The following is a 22,624-nucleotide window of genomic DNA, read 5'->3' as shown; positions in this document are numbered from 1 at the left end:
CATGCTGACTTTTTCCCGCCAAATTCACAAAAGGCTGTGGAACAGGCTGAAACAAACTTCCAGTCAGGAAAATGAGAAACTGAGCAAAACTGAAATTGACAGATTCTCCCATCCCTACTGTGCACAAAAAAGTAATACAATTAAATACACATTTATAATGAACTACCTGTATTTATGATACTGAACTAAAAGCATGTATTATTTCCTACCCCCTTAACCCCTACCCCAAATAATACTGGCTTTTAAGTCACAATATGTACGAACAAAAGTAACTGATAATCAATAGCAAAAAAAAAAAAAGAACAATAGGAAAAAGCCCAAAAAAAGGGTTCAAGAAAAAAACGTTTTCCCAAATTTTTCCGTTTTTCCCCCAGGCCTTCACATCTCTACATGTGGTCCCAATGTGCTTCACTCGCATACATACATACACACAGAGACACCATTCACTCACACACATACGCCCACATACAAAATGTAAACATACATACGTATCATATTCTCTCACAAATTCCACATTTCCCCCCCTCTCTCCCCCTCACACACACACACACACTGCTTGGCTTATGTGCTGTGAGTCATGTGATCTACTACTGCACTAAGACCCTTTCCTTCTGCCTCTGGTCCACTGTCTGGAGAAGAAACGGGATTCTCAATGATTCAGAAGTTGACAAAACCTGCTATAAGAAATATTCTTGTGAAAGCATACGGGGAGGGGCCGGTGTCTTAACGTAATGGGAAATCAAAGAGGCATAAGGCAGCAAGAGGGAGTCACTCATACGAAAATAAAAAACACAACCTTTGTCCAGTAATAATACTTCAGCTAACCCTCAATGTCTTATCATATTGTGACCAGAACCAAACGATACGCGTACACTGCTTCAGCCTGCATGTGGCACACGGAATCGGCTCAGTGGGAGAACAGTAGGGAATAAAAGGTCAAGGACAGATTTGCCAACGATTACAGAGAGATTTCTGCCTCATGTTATCAAGGGCTCCTCTAATCCACTGGTTCGCCTGCCTCAGTACATTGGCCATTACCGGACCTGAAATGGTGTTAGGACTAGCAAAGGGATTTCTGTACGCAGCAGATGCAGGCTATCGACCGCAAGTTGACCCAAACTTGAACCAGACAAAAGTCTGCTTCTATAAAGGCCACTCAGTGTAGACTAGACATTCATGAAGCCACTATGAGACTGCCCTGAGTTCACTAGATCACTGTTATTTTAGAAGTGGCTGTTTTTGTTTGGCTTGTTTAAAAAAGTGGAATCCATTAAAAATAATTTGGGAATTTAGTTTAAAAGAAATTTCTGTGTTTAAAAGAAAAGGAACAGATGTTTGAGCTTTTAAGGTCATAATGCAGTACTTCTTGAAACCCAACAATTTTTTAAAAAAATATTTATTTATTTATTACATTTTTATACCGCCCAATAGCTGAAGCTCTCTGGGCGGTTCACAAAAATTAAAACCATACTAAAACAACCAACATGTTAAAAGCACAAATACAAAATACAGTATAAAAAGCAAAGTAAAAAAAGTAATCGTGTAGCGCAAATGTTATACCATTAAGTGAACTCAGCTCTTCATCTGACCTGAATCTTGCTTTTTGCTTGACATTCTGCTTCCTCTCTAACATTCTCATTTTCTCTCTCTCTCTCTTTCTCTCTCATATACATACATACATACACACACACACACACACACACACACTTATTAGGTTACAGAACTAGCCCACCAGCAGAATATCCTGTAAGCAGTGTTCACGTACACACCTTCTTTCTGTTCCATCCAAGCCATAAAGTCATAATGGCCTGTCATCTGCTTAGCTGGGTCAAAGGTCCTCAATTCAACATGAAATCTGTTTGGTGGCAAGTATAGGCGTTAACTAGGATAGGCAAGATTTACAGCGTCTTTAGACTTTGACTGCGTTCAGACAACACAATAGTCAATGGTGGGGTAATAATCACCTCAACAGTTATTTATCTAGGGAGTACTCCCCACACAACATGATAATAATCAACCGTGGTATAGATTAGGATCAGTGTTGAGTTAACTATTAGTCTACACTGAGTTGACTCATTCATCTCTCCCCCTCAGTCCTCCTACTAGTATCCCATCAGCCATTGCTGCCGAAAATCTATCCCGCCAGCTGGACTACAGCAGCAGCCAGCTCTTTGACTGCTCTTGTCTTGTGACTCTGTGGCTGACAAAATAACCAACGTGGCTAAGGAAATAACCAATGGTGCCCTCCACACAACAAAATAACCAATGGTGGATCAAATAGCCAACTCTGTACAGCATTGCTTACTTGCATTGATTATTTTGGCCAAATAACCAACTGTTGGTTAAAAATTCCCTCCACACAACACAATAACCCATGCTGGGTTAAATAACCAACTGTCCACACAACACAATAACCCATGGTGGGTTAAATAACCAAACGTCTACTATTTAAACCACCATTGGTTATCATGTTGTCTGAACCCAGTCTTTAAAAACTGGATGTGAACAACAGGAATAGCTCCTATTATGCAATTCTATTTTAAACTAGCTATTATAGGACCGCATACAGGGCTAGATGGACTGTTAATAAATGATATAAATATATACTTTTGAAAACTGGTAAGATCAACAAACCATATTGCTAGAATGTATTATCAAGTCCACACCATTGCCTGTAAGAAATTGTGGAAATGAAGATAGAACGAACACCAAAAGTTGCATTACTGTCACTATTTGAAGATTTTAAATGTAAAAAGGAAATCAAGGAATTGATAGCGAATTTGCTGACTGCAGCAAGATTGATTGTAGCTAGGAACTGGAAGATTCAAGGGGAATATTCTATTGAAGAATGGTATAAAGAAGTATGGGATATAGCTATTAATGATAAATTGACAAGTAATATTAAATGGAGAAGAGGTATAGCTAAATCAAATGATTTTGAAGGAATTTGGAAACAGTTCCTAATATTTGTGTTTTCTAAAGGAAGTGGGAAACCACCAGCAGAAGAAAGTATGAGATTCTGGAATCAGGAATGAGATCCCGAGGTGGGGGGTGCACTTCTATGTTAATTTTGATTATGTATTTAGATAAGATATTATGTATTCAACGTTTCAATATTATGTAGTATGTTGTTGTTTTTTCTTTATGAGAGGATGTAATGTGTATGTTTAAGTATTGTAGAAAAATAAAATTATTTTTTTAAAAAAACCATTGCCTGTAAGAAAACACAGGGTAACCTGTATAAATTAACAGGCAGAGAGTAAGACCAAACAAGAAGGACATCCAGATACTTGAAGATTTAATCTCAATATTTAGGTATACAGATGAAAACAGAAGCAAAGCTAGGAATTCAAGTAATGTAATCTGTAACACACATGACATCTGCATGTCACAGGCATAACACACCTCCTACACTGCTTCAGTTAGATTTCTGGTATTCTTTTCCAGGTTAAGAAACAAAAAAAGACACACACACACACCAAAAAGACAAAATGCATAAGAGAAACACAGGAGGGATCCAAATTGAAGATGGCATCTTCTCGACCACATATCAAACTCCATGAATGAAACAGGGCGACTGCAGGACAAAAGCATCATTTGGAAGCACCCTAGCTCATGCCCAATCTGGGGACAGAGGGAGGGTCAAATCTCTGCATCCCTCCCATTTTCTTCTGTCCTCCTCCTCCTCTTCTCCCACGTCTCTTGCTCCAACGCCTCCCCCTCTCATTGTAATACATTTATGTCAACCCTACCTAGAGAAGCTTCAGCTTCTTGGTCACTCTGAGCAGGGTGGAAGTCGTCGGTTGCTTTTTTCCATGTTCACACATGCACCACATCTTACAAAGTCACCATTATCACAAGCCTAGCCAAAGAAATCTAATAGGGACTGCAAGCCAAGATTAGGTACTCCTGTATAACACATTGTTCTAATGCAAGAGTTGACTTCAGCTTGGAAAAAATCTCCCATGTTTCCATTCCTCATTTGTAGCCTGAATAGCATACAAGCATGTCAACAGAGTGTGGATCCTTACACCATTAGTAATTCAGGAGTAGCAGGACAATAACACCTGCCAGAATATTGAATAACCTCCCTGCTAAAATTAGAAAGAGCTATTCTGAAGGATACGATTAACGTTGCCAACTCAAAAAAATAAGCACAGATGTCTCTGCTAAGATTTTTTTTTTTTAATTAATTTAACGCAGTTGGGCTGATTTGAGGATTCTTTTGAATGTCGAAATACACAATTTGTTTCAGTTCTTATCCGAAATGGAGATGAACAAATCCACTGAGGCTCAAATGATGCACAGCAAGAGGCTGAAAACCCACATCAACGATCAGTAAAACTAATTTTGCATTGCAAAGTTTGAATTTGTATTTTGCTGACCCTCTTTGAGCAAAGAAGCTTGTGTTTGACTTCCAAAAATGTGGATTTCATTTTGAAATTAATTTCAAAATGCAGGTTTTGCAGCATTCAAAGCAACCTGCACCCAATGTGATGATTTCTGAACTGAGGAAATGTGCTAAAAGCTAACTTTTTGCAAAATATAAACTCTAGCTGAAATACACAGTATTGTTGTATTATTATTATTGAAGGAGGAGGAGGAGGAGGAGGGAGTTATCCCATTACTACCCATTTGCTTCTTACAGGTATTTTGAAATGGATTTTTCTTCAGTGAACAGTAAGAATCTTAGACTTCTGGATGAGACCACTCTAGTTCATCCCCAGATGTTATTGAACTACAATACCTATGATCCCTAACTATCTGGTCATGCTGGCTAGAGATGATGGGAACTTACCCATCATCATCTACGTAACCAAGGTTGGGAAACACTGAGCTCACAAGCAGTATGTAGAGTTATCTATTCCAATGTGTCTTCCCAACATCTGGCAAGCAGAGAAATACTTTCTGAAAAGGGATGATCTACGCTATCAAAATTAACAAATAAATTCATGGAAGATAGCTCTCCCCAGGGTTTTTAAGAAACTAGCACTCTTTAAATATCTGCAGGACTGTCACACAAGAATGAATCAGGACTTGGTTCTCTGCTGCTAATAGCTTTAAATTACAGCAGGGTAGGTTTTGGTTGAATGTTACGAGAAACTTTTTGAAAATAAGAGCAGTTCAACAATGGAACCAATTACCGACAGGAGTGGTGGGCTCTGCCTTGCTGGAGACTTCAAGCTGTTGGGGGATCTCCATCAGTGGAAGTTCTAGCTCAGGATTTCCTGCACTGTGCAGTGGGTTAGACTAGAAGATCACGGCAGGACCATAGCTCAATGGCAGGACCATAGCTCAATGGTCAGAGCACCTGCTTTGCATGCAGAAGGTCCCAGTGTCGATCCCCAGTATCTCCAGTTAAGCCTGGAAAAATTCCTACCTGAGACCCTGGAGAGCCGCTGCTGCCAGTCAGTATTGACAACACTGGGCTAGATAGACCAAGAATCTGACTCAGTATAAGGCAGCTTCCTATGTTCCTAAGACCACTACCCCTTCAATTCTATAACAATATATCAATGAATTTCAGTGGTTAATTAGCCACAAGTGTGGACTTAAAGACATCTGATGCAGCAAGCTTGCTCAAGGTAAACAGGTCTTGGTCCACACTCTGGTCAGTGCCTGGCAACACCAGGTATTCCATTTAGAGTTCCATAATGGAAGAAGCGCAGAATAAAATATATTACTGCATACACTGCATTAAACAGTACATCATTTTGATGGCTCTGCATACACTTCTGAACACACTGGGTGGCCTGGCATTCTAACATTTCTCTATTAAAATACTGTAAATCATTCTTGATTTTATATGTCTCTATCATGTCCCCATCTACACAGGTGCAGGGTAGGCAGCAGAACAAGAGATTAAGTCAGGCACTCAGGGAAGTTTGAGCTAAAACCAGAACACTTACAGCTAGAGAATTAAAAAATAGTTCACAAGGAAACTTGGCCAATACATGACCCCATACATGACCCTTTGTCCCTTTGGCTCACCCACTAAGCAAATCAATGTAGGGCAAAGGCACAAAAGACAAAAGTCATGGATCTGACACACAACTCTGAGATTGTGTTCAAAACTGCAGAAGATCAGCGGTGCACAGACATCATTATCATCATTTATACTTCTAGCGAACCCACTCTCCAAGTATGGATCCTTACAGAGCCATACACAAGAGGGAAGCATCAGCAGGTTTGCGGAAATCTGAAGGTTTGCAGGAGTCCGAGAACTATTTAAGGGAGGGGGAAACTTAAGGGGGAGGAAACCCCAAAACAGACCAATGAGGAGTGAGCATTCTCAGTAGCCACGGAATGCCAGGTGGTTGGGAAAGGGCATGAACGTCTGGCTGACACCCTGAACGGAACACTCCACACTACAACATCTTCTTGCACATTGTTGGCCCCAGTTATGTATCTTAAACAGTGTAATATCCATGCTGATGTGGAGTCATTTTAAGAAAGCCAAAGAAAGTACACCTTAGTTCTTTTATTTTGATGCTGAACCTGGGGGTGTTGGAAGGATCCCCCAGGGGGTGGAGCTCACTAAGCTTTCATCCGCTTGGCCCCCACTCCTCACCCCGTGCTTTGCCTTGCTTCCCCATGAGCTGGCCTGACTCAATCTGCATCAAGTTGGGCCAGTTTGCAGATTTACCGGTTTGAGTTTTCTTTCGTAAATAGAAAGTTGCACAAATCACGGCCAGGATTTGCGCAAATAACACAAATTTGGGCAGGATTTGCGCAAATTACAAACTAGGGTGGCAATTTGCAGAGTTTTTCTATTTATAAAAAAAGTTCCTAGTTATCAGGAAAAGCTTGCGGCTTGGCTCATGAATGCAAGCTGAGGCAAGCAAGCAACAGCAATCCATCAGTCTCAAAAAAGGGATGGATTTGCAAACAATGGACTTCCCTACTTGTACTAGGATGCAGTTCAAGCAGGGCATAGTCTGAAGGTGTTGTATCCAAAAAGAGGCAAGGTAAAAGTACAAATATAAATCCTTTATTTAAAGTATGCCTTGCAAGGCCAGCAGCATAGCCGTATGCCTGACTAAGCCCTCTCAAATGCTATCCCCAATTTCCCCTTATAGATTGCCCAGCCTTCAGCTGGATCTAATCTTTGCTCTCTTAAAGATACAGTTCTATACCATCTCCACAGAAGGTCCACAACGCAACATTTCTCTGCAGTACCTGGATGGAATATGTGCCTGAGAATGGCATGCATATCACACTGGGGTCCAAAGAAGAAACACAGGGTGTAACCCCCATTCTAAGTAGGCACTGGGGATGCAAGACAGGGTACTCTACATACAGTGTTCAGGGAAAGCTACAACATGCCTGCCTAATTCTTCCCACCCTTCTTGCATGCTGTGAAGTGGGGATGCGAAGCATTTCAGAGATTTTAGAGGCGGCAGCACAAAAAGGGTTTGGGTACACCATGAACTTACCAGAACTCATTGTGTTCTGGGCATCCTGGCAGGTTCCAGGTGCCATTTTCAACCCCAGCAGGCTACATATCACCTTCACACTGATGCCACATGAAAACATGGTGCCCTGTGAAGCCAGTGCGAGGGCTTCACGGAGACACCAACAAAAATGGTGCCTTAAGGATTCCTGGGTGCACACCTGCCACCAACACCAAGAAAGATGAAGCCACCTCACTCAATCCCACCATGATCTCCAGAGTCCACCAATATTTCCAAGGCTTAAAAATGCTAAGAGCCAAAGGGATTTTTCTTGGGCTTTGCAACTTTACTTATTTTTGTAAGGTGTGTGTGTGGGGGGGGGGGTGTTAGAAGAGCTTGTTAGCATAGCATAGGGAAAGAAGCTTTGGGGGCACAGAAGGTGTTTAGAGGGATGTATAAGTAGTGGGGCTAACACTTTAAGGTTAAGAAGGAAAGCAGGAGAAAGAATGTATTAGAGGCTATTTAGATATATGTTTCTTTTCTTGATATCTGATATTCACACCGTGTGCATTCCTTATAAGGGAACTTGGTGACCGGTCAAGGCTTATAGGAAATCTCCATGTCTGGAAGAAAAGAGAAGTAAGCCAAACTGTTGACCACATGAAAACAAAGGGCAGTTCAGGGACAAACCAGCTACATCAGAAGGAGAAGGGATGTTTGGGGACATTCTAGGAAGGGGATAGTTTAAAGATGATGTGGCGCAATGGATTTAGATATTTTTAAATAAATTAGTATGTATTAAGAAGGGAGGTCACTGACTTTCAGAAAGGTCTTTAAGTCTGAACACAAAGGAGGAAGGTGCCTTTCCTTTCCTTCAGGCATGAAATTCAGGATGTTGCTCTGAGCCTAGAATATAGGCCTCAGTGACTCCTCGGTTTTGCCTGGGAGAGATGGAAGTCCCTCTGCAGAGAAAGGGCTCCTTTGCAGAGTCAGTATGAGTGGTACAGGATTTGTGAGTTGTTACAAAGTAGCTCTCTTGTGAGTGAGCAGTACTGACTCCATTTTGAGGCAGCCAAAAAGCCAAGGTGTCTTCATTCTCCACCTCCAGCAAAGATGGGGCAAAGGCACAGGAATGGGGCTGAGAGCAATCACATAAGGCTAGATCAAGCAATTCAATCTCTAATAGACCTCCTAAAAGGCATTCCCCATAGGCAAGGGTGGGAATAAAATTGAGCAGAATATGAATGGTGGATGGCAAGAGTGATATCTGGTCATGCACCTACAATGTGGCCCTATTATTGAACTCCAGCCTGGACACTTGTCTTTAAGACGGTCATTAGCATGTAACGTTATCTTTCATTAAATGATAATGAAATGACATTGCTGGTTTTATGCTTTTAAATTTTTGTATATTTGTTTTTAATGTTCACTGTTTTTAACTTTTGTAAACCACCCAAAGAGCTTCGGCTATGAGGTGGTATATAAATGTAATGAACAAATAATAGAAATAAAGAATGTTTCCAGCAAGTACAGCTATCATCCTCAAGGGCCCTCTTTTGTTATATGGGATGAAAGGCCAGCTCAGTCTTTCTCCAATGGCAAGTAGCATCACTTCCAGTGCTTATGAGCAGTGATGTCACTGCTATTCTCTAAATTGAATAAAAACCCTCAGGTTTTGAAAGTCAAGGTCCCCTCTTCCCAGAGGCATGGGGCCATGCTGCTGAAATCACTAGGTGCCTTACCCACCACCCACCCCACCCCACCCCCAGGGATAAGGTGCCACACTGCTGCTGAAATCGCAAAGTCTCTCCTCCCAAAGGAAAGATTCTTGGGCCACAGCTAGACCTAAGGTTTATCCTGGGATCATCCAGGGTTCGCCCCTGCCTGAGCACTGGATCCCCTGTGTGGAACCTAGGTGAACAGGTTTGACCCCTGGACGATCCAAGGATAAACCTGAGGTCTAGCTATGGCCTTGCTTTCTCTTTTCCTTCCTCTTCATTGAGACCAGGAGCTGCAACACATGCTAGTTGCTGTCTACAGAAAAGGGCTTCAGCCCATGGAAAGGTATATTTCTTTTAGAGATTCCGTGTGTGTGTTTGTGTGCATGTGTACGCTCTAAGTCTCAAGAAGCCTCCTTCTCACAGTCTTGAAACTATTTTTAAGCTTCCATTTGCCCAGCTAATTCCCCCAAAACTAACTTTTGAATCTGTTTAAAACTCAATAAATGTGGCATTGTGGCACTATCCTCTACAATAGTGTAGGCTCCTTTGAGTAAGAATCGCCTTACTTAGCCACAGACATTCTATTGCCAATGTCTAAAGATTCCTTATAAGCAGGTCTGTAGGTCTCATTAGAACGTGTGCAAGTTTGTACACGGGTCTAATGAGAGCACATCACGTAACAGAGTATGCAGCAAGATTTGTAAGTTTGTCTCATTTTGCTTTGCGTGAATGATTCTATCTATTCAATTTTATTGTATATAACCATCGCTTCTGACAATTTTGGCGCAACAACAACAAAAGAGAGACAATCACAGAAAAAGAAAGTTTAAACAAACCACTCAAATCAGCTCATCATGTGCACAATCTACAGCAACAGTTTTCCGGAGCCTTGCTCTAATCATCTTAGCAGCCACTGCAAGTAAGGCTACTTAATTAGTTACATAAGGATCCGTATCCTCAAGTAATTTACACATCTGCTCAGCCAAAGTTCTTTAAGACATTCCTCCCAGCAAAGATGCAAGAAATATTTTCCTAGGACTGGCAACCAATTCACACACAAAAAAAGATATAATGAAAAATATCCTTGTTTCCAATGCTGGCTAGGCAGACACTGAAGACTTTTAACAGCAGAGCCTGTTGCCCCACCCAGGGTTCAGCTGCAGTACATTAGAGATCTTGGGTTAGAGCCCTATTCATGAGGAGTCCCTTTCCTCCCAAGTAGACCTCTGCTGCAGAGTCAGTTTGTGGAGATTCTCTGAGGTGGACCTGCCTCCCCTGGAACTTTGGGTGGGTGGGTGCGCTCAGCCTCCTCCTCTGAGGCAGAGGACCCCTCCATGAGCATCTGGGACCTCAGCAGGCTCCTCTATGGACTCAGGCCCCTGTTGTGTTGTGACCCCTCACAGGAACTGTTGTTGTTGTTGTTGTTGTTGTTGTTGTTGTTGTTATTATTATTATTATTATTATTTATATAGCACCATCAATGTAGCAAGACCCTGCCGCATAGGCTTACAATCTAATAAAATCATAGTAAAGCAATAAGGAGGGGAAGAGAATGCAAACAAGCACTGGGTAGGGTAAACAGGCACAGGGGGGTAGAACTAACAGTATAAAGTCCAAGCAACATCAAGTTTTAAAGGCTTTAGGAAAAAGAAAAGTTTTTAGCTGAGCTTTAAAAGCTGCGATTGAACTTGTGGATCTCAGATGTTCTGGAAGAGCGTTCCAGGCGTAAGGGGCAGCAGAGGAAAATGGACGAAGCCGAGCAAGGGAAGTAGAGACCCTTGGGCAGGCGAGAAACATGGCATCAGAGGAGCGAAGAGCACGAGCGGGGCAATAGTGTGAGATGAGAGAGGAGAGATAGGAAGGAGCTAGACCATGAAAAGCTTTGAAGGTCGACAGGAGAAGTTTATATTGGATTCTGAAGTGAATTAGAAGCCAATGAAGAGATTTCAGAAGTGGAGTTACATGGTCAGAGCAGCGAGCCAGGAAGATGATCTTAGCGGCAGAGTGGTGGACAGAAACCAACAGACTGATGTGAGAAGAAGGAAGGCCAGAGAGAAGAAGGTTGCAGTAGTCCAACCGAGAAATAACCAGTGCATGAACAAGAGTCTTGGCAGAAGAGACAGACAGAGATGGTCGAATCCTGGCAATATTATACAGGAAGAAACGACAGGATTTAGCTATTGCCTCAATATGAGGAATAAAGGAGAGCGATGAGTCAAATATGAAGCCAAGACTGCGAGCTTCCTTGACTGGAGTAAGCGTAACATCATTGACAGTGAGAGAGAATGAAAGACGAGGAGAAGGTTTAGGAGGAAAAACAAGCAATTCAGTCTTTGCCATATTTAGTTTCTGGGCATAATCCTCAATAGGGGTCTCTAAATCTTCCTCCTCGAAGGATTCCAATAGAGCAGTTGTCTTCAACTGATAGGTCATGACCCAAAAGTGGGTCACAACATCAGTCCAGATGGGTCGTGGTAAACCTGTTGCTGCCATGTTGAGCAACTGTGAAATTGTGAAAGTGGGTCCATGTTGCAGGTTGGGAGCCCAAACTGTGTCTCTGGTCTGGACCAGTTGAAGACCATTGCAATAGAGGACTGTTGAGTGATGCCATACATATCACATTGAAGGATGAGTAGGTGAATGCACCACCGATATTACTAGATCCTGTAACATTAAGATCTACAAGAGTGGCCCTTTTGAAAGCAGCATTACCCTCGGAGGCCTGTATGTCAAACACAAATTAAAGGGGTTTCTCTTGTGCTGTCCCCAAATTATAAAATGCACTCACTCAAGAATAACAATTGCCCCCCCCCCTCTAGGCCTTTAGAAAGGCTGTAAAGACACATCTTTTCAATTTAGCTTTTTAAAATACGCAGTTTTTATTGATCTTACTGTTTTTAATGTTCTTGTTTTTATTGTTGCAGGGTTTTATTGTTTTAAATTGTTGTACACCGCCTTGATTCATTTTTGGCAACTAACAGCCAAAGTTAACATAACATAAAGTTGCTCAGACAAGACACAAGGAAAATGTTGCATTAAGGGCTTAGTCCTTGTCTCTGATAGTCCACTGTTGCTGGTGAACAGATGTTTGAGACTATGGGCTGCCTGTAATCATGGGCAGGTGTACAAGCCCAGGCCTCTATTAGAGAAATATTACTGTTTAGGATTGGACTCCGACAGAATAGGATCAGAAGGCAGTAACCAACTGTGTAACTCCGCTAGAGCAAATGATGTTGCGCTAATGGAAACCAGGTTCTGAACTATGTGCAAGAGAAGAATCCAACTGAAGTTACGGTTGCACACACAGTTGTGCATTATACTTGTACAGTATATGTTATACTGTTATGCAACCCATTGCGCATAACTCTTGTGCAATGGGCTGCACATTCCGCTTGTGCAACCTGTTGTGCAACCGGTTGTACAAGCGTAATAGGAAACCACTTGTGTGATTAAAAGATTCAGCGGTGCTCCACTAGTGCTATTTGAGTTCTGGGATACTGCTCAGAAACTAAAGTGATGGGATACTATTTGTTGCCACCTACAGCTCCAAATACGCACTTGAAGGGTTCTACCCTTAAAGGCAGTCTAAAAACCATTTTAAGCAAATACAAAATAAATGCTCCAATGCATCATAGCTCACCCTGGACAATGACATCTGTTTCTCCCAAAAATCTGAGCTCAAAAAAGTGGCAACACTCAGAAACCATTTGGAGAATATCTTATTCATAGAATCATAGAATAGCAGAGTTGGAAGGGGCCTACAAGGCCATCGAGTCCAACCCCCTGCTCAATGCAGGAATCCACCCTAAAGCATCCCGGACAGATGCTTGTCCAGCTGCATTATTCTCCAAGGACACTTGACTGTCGGCATCAGTCACCATATTTCAATAAAGTCTTTAAAGGGAGCCACGGTGTGAAATTGCTGAACAAGAATTAATCAACATATTCTATTCAGTGCAGACTGAATCGTGACTCTGGTTTGCTTTTATAGGCATTAAAATAGCATAGTGTAGCTAGTAAGGCATGCTATTTTCACAGTGACCGCTACTGTGAATGGGTATGCTGAGTTATAATCTTGCACACATCCATAGACAGAATATCCTGAGTCGTCCTGATGTTATACATTTGTAATCATGCATATATTTGAGTTCTGCTGCTGGATATGTAACAGCCCCAACTGCTGAGCCTGGCATTTCATGACCTTTTGTCCCAGTGATTATTTCACCATCCTGCCCAACTTTCCCACAGTATCCATGTATACATCTACCAATTGAGATCTGCTGGAACTCCCAATTAGAGAGAAAAGTCTCTTGGCAGATGTCCATACTTAATGGTTTGGACGTGTAACAAAGCTAGAGAATTGTTTTAAAGAGAGAGAGAGAGAGAGAGAGAGAGAGAGAGAAGAGAGAGAGAGAATCACAGAATATACCTAGTTACTCAATTCTACAGTTCCTTAATATTTCTCAACTCACAACCAAAAACGAAAAAAGAAGTAACTAAAAGAAATCTGGTATTTCTTAAGCCTCTCAACTCAAAACCAAAAATGAAAAAAGAAACTTTTAAAAATCTGGTATTTCTTAAGCCTCTTGAGCATCATTTCTTAAGCACGGTTAAATATACCATTTTACAAATTCTCAGTATGCCATATCAATGTTCCAGCAAAAACATAATAGGGTAATGAAAAAAAGACTAAAAGTGTTTGAATGATGGAAGAATCAGTATTATCTTATCATTCAGCAACACTGTCAATAGTAGCATTGATAAGACAGGGGAAATGCCATTAATGTTTAACTTGCAAGGAATAACATTCAGGGAAAGCTTTTGAAAATAGCAAGCCTGAATCTAGCCTTCCACACTACGAAGTAAGCATCCAAATCCCACCGTCATTTGGTTTGAGACACTTGTTAACACTGACAACATGGGACAATGTTAATTTAAAGGAAAATGCATATAATGTTGTTTTACATATAATCCTAGGAGAGAACATTTCTTACCTGGACAATGATACTTTTTAAATCCCTGTTTAATTTAGGTTTCAATAAGCTATGTTAACCATTTCACCTATCCCAACATACCAATATCTGCTGGTAAATAATGCTGGTTAATAAAGGACATTTAACATATTTCAGGTCTTTAAACAAGTAGGATGTTAGTTGCAAGGGGTAGGGTAAAAGGCAAAAGATCAGCCAGATTTGCATTTATTTATTACATTTGTATACTGCCCTACAGCTGAAGCTCTCTGAGAGAGAGAGAAAGAGAGAGAGAGAGAGAGAAAGGGAGGGAGGGGGCTGTTCAGACAACACACTAAGCCATGGTAAGGCCGCTAACCTTTTTGCAGCAAATGGTTAGTGAGTATGTTTAAATCTCATGGTTATATAGCCACCATGGTTAGGAATGGTTCGCACGACACCCTAAGCCATAACATTTAGCTCAAAATGCTTAACCACCATGGTTCAGCATGTCATCTGAACAGGGTCAATATTTAGCTCAAAATATTTAAGCACCATGGCTTAGCATGTTGTCTGAACAAGGTCGAGAGAAAATGAATCATTGTGTGGGGTCATGTAGGTCCCACCCACTTTGAGTTTTGGCCCTGCTCAACAGATTATTCCCAAGTAAATGCAGCTCTTGGGGTGGGGGGAGTTCCCCAACACTGCTTGAATGGTTTGGGCCAGACACATGAAAGAGTTCTTAAGAGTTATTTCTCCAAGGTGTTACCATAGCACAGAACAGGATGTTCCTTAAAGAAGAGATACTTCCTGATGTGGCGCTCAGTTGCTAGTACTATTTGGGCTTGATGATAATTGTGTCACCCACTAGGCTAGCAGCCACAGTCCGTTGGTTTCTGTCCACCACTCTGCCGCTAAGATCATCTTCTTGGCTCGCCGCTCTGACCATGTTACTCCGCTTCTGAAATCTCTTCATTGGCTTCCAATTCACTTCAGAATCCAATATAAACTTCTCCTGTTGACCTTCAAAGCTTTTCACAGTCTAGCTCCTTCCTATCTCTCCTCTCTCATCTCACACTATTGCCCCGCTCGTGCTCTTTGCTCCTCTGATGCCATGTTTCTCGCCTGCCCAAGGGTCTCTACTTCCCTTGCTCGGCTTCGTCCATTTTCTTCTGCTGCCCCTTACGCCTGGAACGCTCTTCCAGAACATCTGAGATCTACAAGTTCAATCGCAGCTTTTAAAGCTCAGCTAAAAACTTTTCTTTTTCCTAAAGCTTTTAAAACCTGATGTTGTTTGGACTTAATACTGTTAGTTTTACCCTACCCTGTGCCTGTTTACCCAACCCAGCGCCTGTATGCATTCTCTTCCCCTCCTTATTGCTTTACTATGATTTTATTAGAATGTAAGCCTATGCGGCAGGGTCTTGCTATTTACTGTTTTACGCTGTACAGCACCATGTACATTGATGGTGCTATATAAATAAATAATAATAATAATAATTCTGAACATAGGGATTGCAATGGCCTGTATTCTAATTCAGAAAACTGAATTATACCAGGATAGAATTAAATGTGCCTAAGCCCTTGAACCAGCTTAAGTGTGTGTAGCTTTGGCTGAATTCAGACATTATATTATAGTTCCCCAGAACCAATGCCCCACTGTTCTATGTTTGCAGCAAAGGATGGTTAAATCAAAAGTCTGAATCAGGGCTAGCTATGGTTAAAGCTTACCAAAATTATCTGAAACTATGGTCTGCAGTGCATGCCCATTTCAAACCATAGTTAAACCAGGCAATGCTGGTTGGCCAAACCATAATTAGTCCAAATTTGGATGTCATAACAAATCAGAGTTAAAGCTAAATATACAAGAAGAGTAATCGGAACATGAGACGGGAGAATGCCTGATCTAACACTTGAAAGAATTGAGTTTGCTATTATTATGCATGCTTTTATCTATATTACTTCCCTATTTTTCAGGGCACTTTGTAAACTTCAGTAAAAAAACACCACCCAAGCTCCCATAAAAGATAAAAATATCAGTCACTTTTTAGTGTAAGTATAGATTTTGTAATATTGAGGATCCTTCATTAAACTGAGGTTCTGGCATTCTGCTTTCAAATGCCCCCTTATTTCAAAGGAGCTCTTATTTTATAATACATATTCATTATTTCCATTTATATCTCAACCTTCATTAAAAACAAACCAAGGGCAGGTAAAAACAACATTTAACAGCCCAAGCACAAAACAATATATTGAAAACTGCCCAGGTGAACAAATGGCACCAAAATGATAGCAAAGTTGGTTCCAGGTGAATCTCTTGGAGGAGGGGCTTCCAAAGTTGGGGCAACCACCACAGAGAAGTCCCTACTCATATCACCACACAAGCTCCTCCCCTTCTCTGGTGGAAAGACAATGGAATGGGCTTCCCTCACATATCGCAACAGCACAGTCAGGCGGACACAAGTAAAGGTGTTCCTTCCAATAGATCAATACTGTTAACGTTTACAGCATGCATCCAGCAGAATAAATAACCCACCCTGTGCTACAGCAACAATAGCTCCCTGCCGTCTAATAGCCCCCACCCCACCCCAAACACTGCTATGAAATAACTAGAGGGAATGAGAATATAACGAGGCATAGTCTTTGGCAGTTCAGATCTCTTTAAAACTTGCATTAACGCTTGTACAGCAGTCCTGGCTTCATCATTTCAAGTTGCAAGATCAGTTCGTTCAGAGGAATGAATAGGGTACTTTCTTCCCCCTTGTGCATGATCAGTTACGTGAAGAGAATCCCAGTTAGATTTCATGTCATTAGTGTTTTAAGAAAAGATGCGCACCTACCCTGCATTGTTGCTGACGGCGGTTATCCCTTTTACACCAGTCTTCAACAGGGCTCCTATGAGGTTCTCGGGAATGCCACAGAGCCCAAAACCTAAGCAACACAAATTTTTCAGCTGTGAACAACTCTGTTTGCAAAAACGCAAACCACCACCCCAATCAATCCACTCACCTGAAACAAGGGCCGCTGCTCAGTATAGCCTGAAGGAAATCCACCATCACCACCGCCCCGTCGCCGCCCAATCCCCTAACTCAGGAGAAGGGAATTTTCTCATAGAATGGTGGACTTTGGAGCAGATAAAGGAAGTTCGGAGGATGGTAACAAAGGAATGGACCTTTTTGGCGGTGGCCCCCAGATTGTGGAATGCTCTCCCCAGTGAGGCCTGCCTGGCACCAACATTGTCATCATTTTGGCACCAAGTTAAGTCTTCCTTCTAAGCCCAGGCATTGGATGGGCTGTTTAATACATCAGTTGAATTGTCTGTAATCATCATTGACATTTTAGTTGTTTCATGAGCTGGTTGTATTTTAATGGCTAACTGCTGTAGCTGTTTTAAATTTTGCATGTTTTCATTTAAGTCATTTGGGACTTTGTTTTGAAAAAGGCATCTTTTTTTTCTTTTTTTTTAAAAAAGCAACACAACACACACATCCTGCCCCAAGTTCTTTGGCATACACCAGGAGAGGCAACGTTTTTGGACGATGGGGACAGTTGGCAATTTGAGAGACCACCACAAAATGGCTATCATGGGAGGCAGGGCAAAGGGCAAGTAACCTGCCCAAAAGACTAGGTACAAGGCAGAGTCCCAACACACTAAGCGACACCTTTGAGCCCACAGTTTTCAGCACCAACAGAAACCTACTTCACAGCAAACCCAGCATGCCCACATTAAAAAAAAAATGTGGGATGAGGAAGGCCCCTTGGTGGGAACTAAAAAAAATGTGTCCAGGGACGCACTGGAAATTGTGGGCAGAACACTGCCTGCCCCTGGCAGGCATGGAAGACTTGGAACCAGCGGACACCACAATTTATGGTTCGCTAGCAAGCAAAACATACAAGCTCCTCTGAAAAAGTCAATACAATGATCCAATTACGTGGATTATGAAAGGGAGGCTAGGGGGACACAACTAACAGCTGAAAGTGTTTTCACATGTATCTTTAGAAATTTAACTATGCCCTTCCCATTAGAAGGAAAGGGCTTCCCTTTTTATTGCACAAACGCAAACTACTCTCCTTCCCCATGGCACTGACCACAGCTTCCTTATTCAGTGAACTATGAACGGATTTCTCCTTCCAGAAAATACTGGCTTGCAACACCAATAAAATACCAATAAAAGTTATTCAGCAATAAAATGATCTAAACAATGCTTGCTCTACCAATCTTTCTATCTTCCTTAGGCTGTTGATCTCCCAGAGCAATTCCCTTGGTGAGGAAGGTATACTTCTGGAGTCTACTAGCCCTGATGGTATTCGAGGCAGTAAGCCTGTATGCACCAGTTGCTGGGGAACATGGGTGGGTGGGTGCTGTTGCACCATGTCCTGCTTGTTCATCCCTGGCCAATGGCTGGTTGGAATCAGCCAATATGGTTTATGAGCGTAACAGCTCCCAGCCTTTAGGGATTTTATGCCCCATCACCCACGTTCTGAACATAAAAAGGGCCATGTTGGATCAGACCATGGGTCCATCTAGTCCAGCACTCTGTTCACACAGTGGCCAACCAGCCATCGGCCAGGGATGAACAAGCAGGACATGGTGCAACAGCACCCTCCCACCCATGTTCCCCATGTCCTAGAAACATTACTTGCAGGACGATATTGGCTCAGTTCAAAAGATTCATCCTTGACTCCTGAAGAGTCTTGGAGAATCTCCTCCCTTGCTTCCTGTTTTGGCTAGTATACTTCTGGTCCTGGTCCTTCTTTTTCTTCAGATACTGCGCCCCAAAACCCCTTCCCCCACAGTAGGGAGAACAGGCCTGATCCTGACCAATAGATGTTGGAGAACATAGGTTAAATGCCATTCCTCTCCTATCAACTGCATAAACATCTTTCAATAAGTTGCACTGAATGTTGAAAACCTAAACTATATCATTTATTCCCAGGGATGGGGGGAACCGAATAAGAACTTTCTTTGGGGAAGAGCAGTAGCTTCTATTACTTACCACCAACAAGGAGAGTAGACCCGTTGGGTATGTCTTTCACCGCTTCCACTGGATCAGTATAAAATTTTGTATTGTGACAGCTGCTGGTAGAAAAATAGCAGCCACAACTCTAGAGGAGGAAGAGCAAGTGGGAAAGGTGTCAGGGTACAATATGATGCACTCAACCACAATACAAGGTCTCTCATCAGTGGTTTTTAGGAGGATACACACACAGAATTTGCGCTGATCTAAAGGAACCAAAAAATGCATCCTTGAGAATCATCAGATTGGGGAGGAAATCATGTTTCCTTACCGTCACTTTCTGTCTCACGAGAATTCCTCTTTCTTCACACAGGGGAAAGAAAGAGGAAGTAAACAATGACCACGAGGCCCATTCAGTGGTGTTTTTATCACGCTGCTTTTCCTGTACACAGCAGGAAATGGCGGCACATTTAACTTTCCCACCCCCCAAAAAGTCAGATTTGCTGGTGTCTTATTTGTGGTGGAAAGAAGACCAGAAGGAGCGGGAGGTGAACAGCGGCGTCAAAAGAACCCGCAAAAAACTGTGAGTGGGCAGTAACAAGCATGCGATAAAACACTCATCTGATGACGCTCCTAGAGTTTCAAATGCAAAGCGATATTTCAATGGAGTGTGTTGGTATGGATTAGGGTTGGATACTCACTACAATTTTACACAGTTGTGGGAGGGGAGAGAAAAGAGACACAGAATGTGATACTTATCTTCCTGAGAATTTCAGCTTTCATTTTTGTAAAATGTTATCATTTCTGCAAATCGTATCAGATTTCCCCCCCTTTATAGTGCCTTTATCCCCAAAGCCAACAAAGCAGTGTACAAGAATTAAAATACACCAGCAGAAAATACGATCAATCAAGTCAGATCAATTATTATTACAAGCCCAGCAGAAGACAAGTGTTTTAAGTGAAAAGTCCAAACATGCTTATAGGGTAAGGACGGGCAACACGGAGACCTCTGGTGGGTTTTGCAGCCCCTGACATCTCCAAACCACTGCCAAATTTGCTGCCACCACAGCAAATAAAGAAAAATAAAAGGCCTGTTTTCCTTTAAAACAAGGCACATTGGGAAGCAGAATCACAGGGGCGTGATTTTGATTCCCTGCAAGGTGTGTGCTTCCCAGATTCATTGTTTTAAAGGAAAATTCCAGATTTTTCCCACTAGGTTGTCAAATTTTCGCAGCAAAATGAGTGGCTTAGCAGGAATTTCAAGCAGAAGAGAGGGGATGTAGCTTCCAGTGGGTTCCAGAGGGGGAACCGAACCCCAGACCCCCCAAAAATTGCTCAACTCTGCTATAGGGGAAGGAAATTCCAAAACTTCAGCACCATCACCTCCATGTGCCAACATCTACTAGAGCTGGCACACAGAGCACAGCCCCTTCAACAAGTGAGCAGTATGGTATGGAAGTAAGCAACCCTTTAGATAACCTGGGTCAAGCTGCCTTTTATTTGCTTTTTTTTAAAGAGAGAAACTGCAGAGTAAACAGAGCCCTGACAACGGCACCCTTTTAGAAAGATATTAAACACCTTGGGCTTATAACCTTTTCTAAATTGAAAAGCCCGAAGACTGACTGAAGCCAAATCATTTCATCTGGAAGCCCTGCTTGCATGGTGCAAGGAGAAGCTGTAGTAACACAGTCTCAGGAGTAAGTGTAATGTTTAAACAACATCGTTTATTATTTTGGGAACAGTGTGAATGGTAGGAGATAGTGTAAGTTAGTGGGTAGAGTAGGACAGGTTACACAGTGTGACAAATGAAACTACAAGCTTTGTAAACTGCATTTATTTGTTAAATAAATGTTATTCTGTTTCATAAACTGATTTGGATTCTTGAAGTACATGAGGTAAGGTACAGGATTATACGGTGGCAGCGGTGAAGGAAAACAGTGGCAAGGATTCTGATTACTGGCTCCCTAGTTGGGATCCTTTTATTACAGAGAGAAATAAAGGAGACCCAAGGGGGACGTCGTCTCTGTAAGGGAGAGGTTCTGTACAGAATTTCAAAGCAGTGTCTACTTAGCGTTAGAACACCTGAAACAATAGTTAAACGAATAGCATCAGCCACTGAATGAATGCCGCTTTATATTGTTCCAACATGGTATCTACTTCGACACACATGCCAATCGATTTCCATCAGCTCACTACCCAGACTGGGAAGTTTCTGGCATGCCACTGCATACCTCTCTTTACGGCCATTTGTGGTGAACATAAACTTAAGGACATGAGAAGAGCCTTGCAGAGTCAGACCTATCTATTCCAGCCAAACAGCTGCCTATTTGTAATCCCCTACGTAGGACATGAGTGCCATTGCACCATCCTGCTCATGTTCCCCAGCAACTGGTATAGAGAGGCATAGAGCCTCCAATATGGCTTTGGTAAAGAGTCATCCAGTCTACCTGGTAGAGGTGATAAAAGGAGACCCATGAGAAGGGTATGTGAGTTTCGAAGAGAAACTGGATGGTAAATGTCATTTGACAAGTTGCCATAAGGGAGATACTTCCAGAGGTTCACTATTCACAGTGTTCATAGCAAGAGCACACTCAAATGTCCTCAGCAGATACCCAGCTAAAAGGTGAGCAGACAGAAGAGTTAAAGAATGAAGTTGAACTAGTTTGATGCGGAATGAAACAGTTTGACCACAAACTTGTTGAGAAGATGGACATACCTCTCTCTCTTCGCCTACAAAATATATTTTTTCAGTACCTAACTGTGTTTCTAATGCTGCTTTACGGCTTGAGGCTGGTGTTATCTCTATCCACACACAGGTCTGGATGAGGACACTTACTTATTGGCTGTGGCTGCATCTAACTGCCATGGGTCTGCTCCCCCTGATATTGAGAGACTCCCGTAAAAGTAGCTGAATGAAAGCTGCTAATAAAAGGCTAAATTTAGTTGGCTTTCCATCTCAATACCTATTAGGTTTAGGCTCTCCCAAAGCTAAAGAAATTCTGAAACAGCGCTTATTGGACATCGAAAGACAAAACAGCTTGTCCACAATGAGGAAATTGAGTCCTCATCTTAAACTGTCCTCATTTAGTCCTGGAGATAAGACACCAACATATTTACAGCAGCTCACGTACCCTAAACATAGAACTGCGTTTTCAAGAACACGTCTCAACGTGCTTCCTTCTGCGGTTCGAGAAGGCCACTTTAGGAGAACTCCATATCATAATCGAGTATGTACCTGTGGAGATGGTAACATTGAAACCATTGCCCACGTGCTGCTATTTTGCTCTTTGTACAGAAATACTTGTGAAGAGTTAATAACCCCCTTATTATTGCCTTATCCAGGGCGTTCAACTGATTATTATATGAACTTTCTTCTTGAGGATTGCAACAGGATGGTTACTGCAAAAACTGTGAATTTTTTAGCAATTGCTATTAAAATGAGGGCTGCAACTGCACCCTGAGTTTTAAATTATACCATTTTAGCCTTAACTGTATTTAATGTTTTATTTGCTTGGAGATACTGAGTTTTATATGTTAAGGAATTTGTTTTTCTTGAACTCAGGACATTTATTGTCTGTTTTATGCCTTATGTTCAGTTAATT

The 22,624-nt window shown here is 41.9% G+C and overlaps 1 protein-coding gene across 2 annotated transcripts in view; it reads right to left on the bottom strand.

The window, feature by feature from the left end:
• The window catches only part of OXCT1 (3-oxoacid CoA-transferase 1), a 67,103-nt gene that overhangs the window by 37,617 nt on the left and 6,862 nt on the right, over window positions 1-22,624 (bottom strand). Inside the window, exons 2-3 of one of the 2 annotated variants that reach the window (XM_063128119.1) lie at window positions 19,062-19,170; window positions 16,905-16,995 (exon numbers count right to left, since the gene is read on the bottom strand). In XM_063128119.1, coding sequence (XP_062984189.1) covers window positions 16,905-16,995; window positions 19,062-19,170 — 200 coding nt within the window. Of the gene's footprint in view, window positions 1-3,752; window positions 3,835-16,904; window positions 16,996-19,061; window positions 19,171-22,624 lie in introns of those variants that run through there. The other variant, XM_063128120.1, reaches the window with a different exon arrangement.

Source organism: Elgaria multicarinata, chromosome 6 (assembly GCF_023053635.1).
Source record: "Elgaria multicarinata webbii isolate HBS135686 ecotype San Diego chromosome 6, rElgMul1.1.pri, whole genome shotgun sequence".
NCBI lineage: Eukaryota > Metazoa > Chordata > Lepidosauria > Squamata > Anguidae > Elgaria > Elgaria multicarinata.
The sequence above is the reverse complement of the archived record's forward strand: the minus strand, read 5'-3'. Positions and strand labels throughout refer to the sequence as shown.